At 45.4% G+C, this 12,044-nt stretch overlaps 1 protein-coding gene across 6 annotated transcripts in view; it reads left to right on the plus strand.

Annotated features, from left to right (window-relative positions):
* Positions 1–4,827: 4,827 nt before the first annotated feature.
* The window catches only part of cep89 (centrosomal protein 89), a 59,235-nt gene continuing 52,018 nt past the window's right edge, over positions 4,828–12,044 (plus strand). For 4 of the 6 annotated variants that reach the window (XM_033036417.1, XM_033036418.1, XM_033036419.1 and 1 more), the window contains exons 1-3: positions 5,268–5,471; positions 10,028–10,134; positions 10,256–10,429. In XM_033036417.1, coding sequence (XP_032892308.1) covers positions 5,433–5,471; positions 10,028–10,134; positions 10,256–10,429 — 320 coding nt within the window. In that variant the 5' untranslated portion in view covers positions 5,268–5,432. Of the gene's footprint in view, positions 5,472–10,027; positions 10,135–10,255; positions 10,430–12,044 lie in introns of all 6 variants that reach the window. The other 2 variants (XM_033036416.1, XM_033036420.1) reach the window with 2 other exon arrangements.

Genomic DNA, 12,044 nt, shown 5'->3' on the forward strand with positions numbered 1-12,044 from the left:
AAGGGCAAGAGACAGAGGGAGTGGAGGGGAGGAGGAGGAGAGGGGGAGAAGGGGAGGGTAGGGGAAGATGGAGAGGGAGGGTTGGGGGGAGGAGGAGAGGGGAGGGTGGGTTGAGAGATGGAGTGGTGGGGGAGGAGGGTGAGAGATGGAGTGGGGGAGGAGGGGTGAGACGATGGGAGTGGGTGGGGGGGAGGGGTGAGAGATGGGTTGGGTTGGGGGGAGTGGGTGGAGTTGGGCTTGGGGGAAGATGGGTTGGTGGGGAGGGTGTGAGAGATGGCGTGGGTGGGGGGGGGCGGGGTGCGCGTGGCGTTGTGTGGGGGAGGGGTGAGAGATGGGATTGGTGTGGCGGTGCGATGGCGGTGGCGTTGGTTGGGGGCGGGTTGCGCGCAGGGGTGTGGTGGGGAGGGGGTATGGAGTGGTGGGGGAGGAGGGGTGAGAGATGGGAGTGGGTGGGGGGGGGGGGAGGAGAGGTGAGATGGGAGAACCTCGGCAACCGCTCCCGCCGCCGGCCCTCTCCTTCCCTTCCCTCCTTCCCTTCCCTCACTCCCTTCCCTTCTTTCCTCTCCTTCTCTCCCTCCCTTCTCTCCTTCCCTCCCACACACACACCATAGAAAATAGGTGCAGGAGTAGGCCATTTGGCCCTTCGAGCCTGCACCGCCATTCGATATGATCATGGCTGATCATCCACCTCAGTATCCCATCCCTGCCTTCTCTCCATACCCCCTGATCCCTTTAGCCACAAGGGCCACATCTAACTCCCTCTTAAATATAGCCAATGAACTGGCCTCAACTACCTTCTGTGGCAGAGAATTCCACAGATTCACCACTCTCTGTGTAAAAAATGATTTTCTCATCTCGGTCCTAAGAGACTTCCCTCTAATCCTTAAACTGTGGCCCCTAGTTCTGGACTTCCCCAACATCGGGAATAATCTTCCTGCATCTAGCCTGTCCAACCCCTTAAGAATTTTGTAAGTTTCTATAAGATCCCCCCTCAATCTTCTAAATTCTAGCGTGTACAAGCCGAGCATAAACACATAATGCACAGACAACTAACACACACAATCAAGCACAGCCAACTAACATACACACAACTAAGACACACACACAACTTAGTTAGGTTGGGGTAGAAGCCCAAAGGGTAGGATGGGTTGCCACTTTTCATTTCACTGCACATTTCGTATGTGTATGTGACGGATAAACCTGACTTGACTTGACTTGGGGCTGAAGCCCAAAATTTAATGCCTGGACTGGTTTTTCGCCAATAGTTATTGGTTTTCCAGGATCTAATTAATTTTATTTTTTTTTTCATTTCAGTCACTAAAACAAGTGGTATTGTAACTATGTACTTTTCAGAGGTGATCTACACATTTTGTTTGTTAATTGTAGGCTTACATGTATGCAATTTTATATTAAAATGTAGCTTAGATCTGTTTGGTCCATTAACTCGCAGGCACTTTTTAAGCGCACATTTTGATTACTTTCCATTCTACCATAGAGATATAAAGTCTATAATAGACTTTATTTGTATTTCTATGATTCTACAGACCTTGTCTGGGAACCTGGGGCTCACCAAAATTGTTCCCAATTGGGCCACGCGCCTCTAGGCCGGCCCTATTTGGGACCTTTGCTTACTGCCGACACCCCCCCCCCCTCCCTTCCCTCCCCCCTCCCCCCCCCCTCCCTTCCCTCCCCCCTCCCTTCCCCCTCCCTCCTTGAAAAGGTAATTTTGTCAACTTATGCCTTACCTTCAACAAAATACTATCTTGGAAACTTTCCAATCAGGTTTCAGGGCCCACCACAGCACAGAGTCTGCCTTGTTGAAGGTACACAATGACCTACTGCTCGCCGTTGACTCCGGCGACTGTGCAATCCTGCTCCTTCTCGACCTCAGCGCAGCATTTGATACTGTTGCCACACCATCCTAATTGACCGTCTCCAGTACGGGGTTGGTATTGATGGCCCTGCCCTGAGCTGGTTCATCTACCTCAAAGGTAGGAGTTTCTCTACTAGCATAGGCAACTCTTTCTCCTCCCCAGCTAGCCTCTGCTGCTGGGTTCCACAAGGTTCCATCCTTGGCCCCATTCTCTTCTCCCTGTATATGCTCCCCTTAGGCCAAGTCATTGAAAGGCACGGCATTTCCTTCCATTGCTACGCAGACGATGCACAACTCTATCTCAGATTCAGATTCAGATTCAACTTTATTGTCATTGTGCAGTGTACAGTACAGAGACAACGAAATGCAGTTAGCATCTCCCTAGAAGAGCGACATAAATATGAGCAATAAATAAATCTATTTACGTGCATACAGTCATAGTATTTTTTTCCTGGTGGGAGGAGTGTCCGGGGGGGGGTGATAGGCAATCACCGAAGTACAGTGTTGAGTAGTGTAACAGCCGCAGGGAAGAAGCTGTTCCTGGACCTGCTGGTCCGGCAACGGAGAGACCTGTAGCACCTCCCGGATGGTAGGAGGATAAACAGTCTGTGGTTGGGGTGAGAGCAGTCCTCGGCGATGCTGAGCGCCCTTCGCGAACAACGCTTGCTTTGGACAGACTCAATGGAGGGGAGTGAGGAGCCTGTGATGCGTTGGGCAATTTTCACCACCCTCTGCAGTGCTTTCCGGTCGGAGACAGAGCAGTTGCCATACCATACTGTGATACAGTTGGTAAGGATGCTCTCGATGGTGCAGCGGTAGAAGTTCACCAGAATCTGAGGAGACAGATGGACCTTCTTTAGTCTCCTCAGGAAGAAGAGACGCTGGTGAGCCTTTTTGACCAGAGTTGAGGTATTGTGGGTCCAAGAGAGGTCATCGGAGATGTTGACTCCCAGGAACCTGAAGCTGGAAACATGTTCCACCTCCGTCCCGTTAATGTGGATGGGGGTGTGCGTGCCGCCCCTAGACTTCCTGAAGTCTACAATGAGCTCCTTGGTCTTCTTGGAGTTAAGGGCCAGGTTGTTGTCAGCGCACCATGCTACTAGGAGCTGGACCTCCTCCCTATAGGCAGACTCATATTTGTTGCTGATGAGGCCAATCACTGTTGTATCATCTGCTCCAGTTGCAGAGGGAGGGGTCAATGCCCAGGTCACCGAGTTTGGTGATCAGTTTAGAGGGTATAATGGTGTTGAATGCTGAGCTGTAATCGATGAACAGCATTCTTACGTAAGTGTCTCTGTTGTCGAGGTGGGAGAGGACGGAGGGAAGTGCCGTTGAGATGGCATCCTCCGTACTCCTGTTCTTGCGGTAGGAAAACTGATAGGGATCCAATGTGGGGGGTAGGCAGCCTTTGAGATGTGCCAGGATCAGCCTCTCGAAGCACTTGGTGATGATGGGAGTAAGTGCAACTGGGCGGAAGTCGTTGAGGCTTGCCGCAGTGGAGTGTTTTGGCACCGGCACGATGGAGGTGGTTTTAAGGCACGTGGGCACAACTGCTTGGGCAAGTGACAGGTTGAAGATGTCAGTCCAGACGTTTGTCAGCTGCGCAGCACAGGCCCTGAGGACGCGCCCGGGGATGCCGTCAGGGCCAGCAGCCTTACGTGCATTCGTCCAGCCTTACGTGCATATCTCCCCCTGAAGCCCAAAAAACAATCAAATCTGCTTAACCTTATCCGCTGCCTCGAGGATATAAAGTGTTGGACGGCCCAGAACTTCCTCCAACTAAACAAGAGTAAGTCTGAGGTCATCCTTCTCGGCCCCTCGGACTCGATTAAAACAATAGCAGGCAGCCTTGGAAGCCTTACCGCACTACTCAAACCTCACGTCAAAAACCTTGGCTTGCGTGATATTTGACTCATCACTGAAATTTGACAAACAAGTCAATGCCGTGGTAAAAGCTAGCTTCTTTCAGCTTCGGACGATAGCTAAAATAAAACAATTCCTCCAGTTTGATGACCTCGAAAAGATCATCCACACATTTATCTCCTCCCGCCTAGATTACTGCAACTCCCTCTACACTGGCATCAGCCAATCTTCCCAGTCCCGCCTGCAACTGGTCCAAAACGCCTCAGCGAGACTCCTGACGGGCACCCGAAAAAGGGGCCACATCACCCCGATCCTGGCCTCTCTCCACTGGCTCCCTGTGTGGTTCCGAATAAATTTCAAGATCCTTTATGTCTACAAAGCCCTTAATGGGCTTGCCCCCACCTACATCAAAAAACTGCTTACACACCACACCACCTCCAGGTCCCTCAGATCGGCCGACTTGGGGTTACTGGGCATAAGCTCAGGGGCGATAGCGCCTTTGCAGTTGCAGCTCCTTGACTGTGGAACAGCATCCCTCTCCCCATCAGAACTGCCCCCTCCATCGACTCCTTTAAATCGAGACTTAAAACTCATCTTTACTCTCAAGCCTTTCTTGACTTCCTCTGAGTGAGGGCTATATGTGTTTAGTGATGTTTGTATTTAATCCATGTATCCATATAACGTTAGTACCTCCAACTTAAAGCATTTTTGGCCAACTGGAGTTGTTTTTTTAAAATGTGCTATATAAATAAAAGTGACTTGACTTGACTTTTCATGAGTTGGATGGGGTGCCGGGCTAAACCTCCTCAGCTGGCCCGCCGGCTGGGCTTTGTGTGCAGTCCAGCACCCGGGGCCAACTCATCATTCACCCAGCCACGGGCCGAGTCGCTCAACGAATAGCCGTCGGGAATTTGTCCCGTATTTTGACCTTTTCGTCCGTTATTTTGGGAGACAGTTGTCAGGGTCAGGGTTCGCGTTGTCCGGGAAGGTCTGGATTTTTCCAACAGGCCCCGTTGCTAGGGTAATGACCGCGGCCTGGGATTGGGTAATTTGCGGCAGCCGTCCAATGGGATGAGGTTTCACTGGTGAGTGCCTTGGGCCCGGGTTCTGCACAGATGCTGCCTGAGGCGCCGAGTTACTCCAGCACCCGGAGTCGCTGAGTTGTTCCAGCTCCCTCTGTGTGTGTGTGTGTCCTGTCGCCGAGTTACTCCAGCACTGTGTGTGTGTGTGTCCTGAGCCGCTGAGTTACTCCCAACACTCTGTGTGTGTGTGTGTCCTGTCGCTGAGTTACTCCCAACACTCTGTGTGTGTCCTGAGTTACTCCAACACTCTGTGTGTGTGTGTGTGTCCGGAGTCGCTGAGTTACTCCAACACTCTGTGTGTGTGTGTGTCCTGTCGCTGAGTTACTCCAGCACTCTGTGTGTGTCCTGAGCCGCTGAGTTACTCCCAACACTCTGTGTGTGTCCTGAGTTACTCCAACACCCTGTGTGTGTGTGTCTCCTGTCGCTGAGTTACTCCAGCACTGTGTGTGTGTCCTGAGCCGCTGAGTTACTCCAGCACTGTGTGTGTGTCCTGAGTTACTCCAACACCCTGTGTGTGTGTGTGTCCGGAGTCGCGGAGTTACTCCAACACTCTGCTGTCTACCTGCTGTTTAAAAGTATCGACAGCCGTCTCTGCGTTTCAGCCGCCAAACGAAATGCCATTTTCATTTAGAAGAAAGGATAACATACCGTTTGTAAGTGAGATCAGATTTCGCAAAGTGTCTCTAACTCAAACATACGATGGGGCTGTTGCAGGGTTATCCATTCAATAATTATGTTCTTGGTTTCTTGGTCCTCCAAAATATTCCAAATGGAATTGAAACTGGAGGTGGTGAAGGGAGGACTTAAGCCAGAAAGGGTTTTTGGGAAGAAAGAGCTACCTTAAATTTAGTTGCATCTGGTTGGGTAACTATGGTAGGGTGAAGATTATTTGTGCGGGGGAAGAACGAATTGCTGTACATATCTGTCTTGGTAGCTGGAATCTCAAATTGGATGTTCTCTCTCTATGGAATCCACGACGAAGAGATTTAGGATATCCTGAACAATTCTGATCAGAAAACAATGGCACTATTATTGTGAATGCGTAAAATACTCTACGGTAATATATGATTTGCATGCAAGATTCTTAAAGACTATATCCCGTCAATTATTGTCAAATTGAACGACGCAGCGAGAATTGGTTGATGCTAAAGTTGATGCAGGACCTCTGAGATACCTTGAATAATTTAGAATGTGTGGCAGAAGATTTAAGAGTTTTAAATTCAGCATTGGATTAGTGAAAATGAGAATGGTGAGTCGTAGAATAAACTGATGACACCCAGAACGTTAACAATGTGGGTAATTATGGTTTAAAAAATCAGTATATTTCTGTAATCCAGATGGCCCATAGCAGAATGGAGAGCCAGTGAGCTAGCATCTCCTGTCGACCTGTTGTGGCGTATTCTATTTCCTGTTGTGGTGATAGGCAAACTGAAGCTGATCCAGGTCATTTCTGGGGTAGAGTAGATTCAGGGCATAACCAAACATTTGAAGCACTTCATTAGGGTGGATGTATGCTTTCGTATGCTTTGGTGAATGTTGGAAATGACTTGGAGCTCAGACTCTGAATGTATGTTTCTGCATATGTTGTGATAAAGCAGGCTTACCTGATGCCAGATTGTATTCGGATTGGGATTTTTGTGGATCTGCAGGTTGAGATAACTGATTGCTTGCCATCATGCCATCAAAATACTAGTGGGGAATAAAGAAATGGTGGACGAATTGAATTAGTTTTTAGCATTACAGTGGAATAAACCAACATGCTAGAAATTCAAGAGTGTCAGGGGCAGAAGTTGTGGAGCTGCTATTACTAAGAAGAGCGTGAAAGGTCTGAAGTTGGATAAGTCACCTGGACCGGATGAACTACACCCCAGGGTTTTTAAAGGTAGCTTTAGACATTGTGGAGGCATCAGTAGTGATCTTTCAAGTCACGAGTGGTCCCAGAGGACTGGAAAATTGCAAATGCCACTCGACTGTTCATGAAGGGAATGAGGCAAAGAGAGGAAACTGTAGGTTCAGAATGATAGGTGTAGGTAACTATATGGTTAGCCTGACTTCCGTGGTTGATAAGGTGTTAGAATCCATAAATAAATATGAGGTTTTAGAGTATTTAGCAGGACATGATAAAATAGGCTTGGGAAGTTTTGTGAATTGTTTTGTGAAGGGGAGATTTTGCCTGACAAATTTGTTGGAATTCTTTGAGGAAGTAAGCAGCAGGATAGATAGGAGTGTATGTTTTTTACTTAGTTTTTCAGAAGGCCTTTGACAAGGTGCTGCACATATAACATATATAACATATAACAATTACAGCACGGAAACAGGCCATCTCGGCCCTACAAGTCCGTGCCGAACAACTTTTTTCCCTTAGTCCCACCTGCCTGCACTCATACCATAACCCTCCATTCCCTTCTCATCCATATGCCTATCCAACATGAGGCTGTTAAACAAGATCAGAGCACATGATATACGATGGAAAATATTATCATGGATAGGTGATTGGCTGAATGGCAGAAGGCAAAGAGTGGGAATAAAGGGGGCTTTTTCTGGTTGCCAGAGTAGCGATGTTCTGCAGGGGTCGGTGTTGGGTACACTACTTTTCATGTGGTATACCAATTATTTTGATGATGGAATTGATGGCTTTGTGACCAGGTTTGCAGATTTAGTTTAGTTTAGAGATACAGAGTGGAAACTGGACCTTTGGCCCACTGAGTCCATGCCAACCCGTGATCCCCACACGTCCTACACATCATCCTACACACATTAGGGACAATTTACAATGACACCAAGCCAATTAACCTACAAACCTGTGCGTCTTTGGAGTGTAGTCGGAACCCGGAAATCCCTGAGAAATCCCATGCAGGTCACGGGGAGAAAGTACAAACTCCGTACAGACAAGCTCCCGTAGTCAGGATCGAACTCCAGTCTTTGTCATAAGGTCATAAGTGATAGGAGTAGAATTAGGCCATTCGGCCCATCAAGTCTACCCTGCCATTCAATCATGGCTGATCTATCTCTCCCTCATAACCCCATTGTCTTTCTTTCTCCCCATCACCTCAGACACCTGTACTAATCAAGAATCTATCTCTGCCTTAAAAATATCCACTGACTTGGCCTCCACAGCACTTCTGTGGCAATGTATTCCACAGTTTCACCACCCTCTGACTAAATAAATGCCCCCTCATATCCTTCCTAAAACATCTTTAATTCTGAGGCTATAATTGTCGATGTAAGGCAGCAACTCTACCACTGCGCCGCCGTGCCACTCAGATGATACGAAGACGGGTGGAGAGGTAGGTAGTGCAGAGGAAGCAGAGCGATATTGGCAGATTGGGCAAAGAAGTGCAGATGGAATAGAGCGTAGCAATGTGTGCGGTCATGCACTTTGGTAGTAGCAATAAAGGCATGGGCTATTTTCTAAATGGGGAGAAGATTTAGAAATAGGAGGTGCAAAGAGTCTTCGAGTGGTGGTGCAGGTTAATTTGGAAGTTGAATTGGTAGTGAGAAAGGCAAAAGCCATGTTAGCATTCATTTCAACATGACTAGAATATAAAAGCAGGGATGTAATACTGAGGTTTTATAAGGCACTGGTCAGACTGTATTTGGTGTATTTGGAGCAGTTTTGGGTCCCATATCTAAGGAAGTGGTGTTGGAGAGGGTCCAGCGAAGGTTTACGGGAATAATCCTGGAGATGAATGGGTTAACGTATGATGAGCGTTTGACAGCTCTGGGCCTGGACTCGCTGGAGTTCAGAAGGATATTGGGGACTTCATTTAAACTTACTGAATAATTAAAGGCCTGGATAGAGTGGATGTTTCTACTGGTGGGGGAGTGTAAGACCAGAGGACACAGCCCCAGAATAAAAGGACGTATCTTTAGAAAGGAGATGAGGAGGAAATCTTGAGCCAGAGAGTGGTGAATCTGTGGAATCCATTGCTGCCGACAGCTATAGAAGCCAAGTCTTGTGTCATTTTTAAAGTGGAGATTGATAGGTTGTTGATTAGTAAAGGTGCCAAAAGGTTAAGGGAGAAGGCATGAGCATGGGGTTGAGAGAAAAAGATAAATCAGCCATGATTGAATGGCTGAGAAGACTTGATGGGCCAAATGCTGTTCCTATGTCTTATGAACTGATGTTGTAGTTGTATAAATGAGCTGGAGTTCTCTGGGCAGCCAAATTTGAAGAATTTGCTCCCAGCTCAATTATAGGATATTTACGAGTCGCTGTTGGACTCCACTTTCTATTTCTGTTCTGTTATCCCCATCAGCCTGTTCTCAAAACTACAGTAACAGCAGAAACATTGCTAGAAAAATATTAGTTTTGAAGGTCTTGAGAAGCCAGAAAAGATAGCTTCTCAGGCAGCACCTCATAGATAACTTGATTACCAGCAACCAAAAGGATGCTACAGCATGCCCAGGACATCTAGATCCTCTTGAGATCTGTTGCACCTCTGGGTTTCTCTTCCAGAAAATGTCAGGATGGTTTTACTGAAAATAGAAAATAATTGTAGGAGCTAAATAACCCCAAACATTCTTAGGGTGGGGAAACTCCACCACTTCTCAAAGAGAAATAAACGGCTCTAGGGGCATGCCGTAGACAAAAGCTTCAGTCAGAAGAAGGGTCTCGACCCGAAACGTCACCCATTTTTTCTCTCCAGAGATGCTGCTTGACCCGCTGAGTTACTCCAGCATTTTGTGTTTATCTTCGATTTAAACTAGCATCTGCAGTTCTTTCCTACACATGATGTCGTTAAACTGATCTCATCTGCCTTCCCTCTGTCCTACCTTCTCCTTGTAGCTAAAATTCTCTAATCCATTCTGGTTAAAAAGAAATATTGCTGAAGCCTGATTATTGCAATAGTTTATCATGATTCAAGTTATGTTGACACTGTCATTTTGTAATTAGATCTATTTAAAGTTTGTACTGAATTTGACAGCCACACCAAGAAATGTTTTAATACATATTTCTTGAAAATTTATATCAAATATTTCATATTTGATATGAATGCAATGATGTGCTGGAAAATGGGCATTGGATATAATTTAATTGGGTGCAATCTGAATGTAGCAGTATTAGTTTTGTGAAATAAGGTCATCTTGAATTGATTTTTTAGCAATTTCTGTTTTAATCTTGAAATATAACATTTTTTTTAGTTCTCTAAGATTCCCTGTATTATTCTCGTTATCCTTCCTAACATTTTTTTGACCATTTGTCTAGAAACACATAGCTCATGGTTTGGTTCCTGCAGCCACCATTGCTCCAAGAGCTGCTGTACCACGGACACCACCACCTCGTAGTCCCAACTCATCACCAGAGAGACCAAGGTATGTTGCTTTCATTGTGTTTTCCATGCTTGTTCCAAAAATATTAATTCAACAGATTTTGGTTAAAATACTTCTTTTGCAAACACACTGCTCAAGTTTTTTCTTAATTTGATCATTTCAGGTCGGCACTTGCAGCTGTGATTTTAACGTCATGTTTAACTGGTCGTACAATTGCCATTCCTCAACCACATTTGGCATTGCCCCGTCAAAGGTCCTATTCTGAAAGTGATGGCACACGTTCAGAACACAGAAGCTTTCGTGAACCTTATGCCAGTGTAGTTGACCTTGGATTTAGGTATTTATTTTATTCGTCTGTTCAGTACAGTTACAAATATCGGTATGTATGTTTTTCTAAATGAATGCTTTTGAGTTGGAAATCAATAAATTGTGGATACTAGAAATCTAAAATAAAAACCTTTCTAATGCAGGGTCTTTTACCCGAAACATTAACTTTTTTCTTCCTCCAGTTGCGACCTGATTTTCTGAGCATTTCCAGATGTATCTCTTTTGTTTTTGAATTGGAATACTGTAGAACTGACTCAATGTCCATACTAGATGCCATTTTTTTTGCATTTACTGTTTCCACGTGCAAGGGGCAAAACAAACACACTCTGCACCTGGGAATTCTCCCACAAAGGTTAATGAATTCTAAACTATGACTTGGTCTCAGCTGGTTCTGGCTACCAAAATACCCTGAAGATAGCGACATTTAAAATCTATAAATAGATTTCACTCGCATTATTGAAATTAAAAAAACTTTTCATACCAAGAAATAATTAAAACAGTAAATCTATGTAAAATAGTTCAAATACTTTGTTGCACTTGGAAAGCTATCCATCAGCCTGCTGATGTAAAGCGGAAGGGCTGGGTGAACAATGCATCTGGTCTCTGCCCAGCAAGTTAGTGCTTCAGCTCTGGATTCATTGGTTTATCAAATGGGGGAGCGAGGTCAGAAGCATTGATATCTGATCTCCAGCTCATCTAAGACGTGGATTTGATTGAGTACGAGCAAGTCCAAGATGAGCGGGGCTGCAGAAAGTTGTCAATGGGCTTCATTCGACTGATTTTGTTTAATTTTTAAAATGGGTGTAAAAGATTTGATTCTTTTCTTTAATTAAACTAAAAATTATCCCTTTTTCTTAATCTCCATCTTGTTGTATTATAATTTAACTCATTTCTTATCAACCCTTTGTGACCTGACTTATTCCTCATGTAAATGCACGTCTTTTCTTTGCGAAATGGTTCACAATGATTTGTCATTCTCATTTTTATGGAGGTATTCACAAAACTAAATGTTTCCAGCTTTATTCATTGTTGGATATGTGAAAGCTGTTTGTTCTAAAACACCAGAAAGGTGTTGAAAGTTATGTGGGTACAACATTTGTCAGCTTTGCATGCAGACAAGATCAAAGATGGATGTCCAAATTTGGGTGGTGTATGAATTGTAGGAGAACTTGGTGTGGTATTTCATTATGTCTGGTTTTCTTGATCTAGATGGAAGCGGTAGCTTTGGGAAGTGGTGTTTCAGAATAAGTTGGTGCAGTTTATTTTGCAAAAGGAAAATAATGCAAGTTGAGGTTGGTGGATGAATTGCTGATCAAGTTAATGTTATCCTAGATTGCATAAAGGGCCTGTCCCACTTAGGCGATTAGGGGGGGAAGAAGGAGTGGAGACAACTTTTAAGAAGCCAGGCAACTTTTAATAAGCCAGAGATACACAGCTGCGAAGTTCGGCGAGCATTTAACATTACCGATCGGTTATCCTTAGTTCTGAAACCTCCTCCTTACATTTTTTTTCCCCAATGAGCCAATGAAAATGTCCGGTCAGCAAAGGCGATTAACTAAAACTACCTACAACTACATGGCGATCCAACTGCAACTGCACCTAAGACTACAGGATTAGCGATTTTC

Source organism: Amblyraja radiata, chromosome 17 (genome assembly GCF_010909765.2).
Source record: "Amblyraja radiata isolate CabotCenter1 chromosome 17, sAmbRad1.1.pri, whole genome shotgun sequence".
Classification (NCBI taxonomy): domain Eukaryota; kingdom Metazoa; phylum Chordata; class Chondrichthyes; order Rajiformes; family Rajidae; genus Amblyraja; species Amblyraja radiata.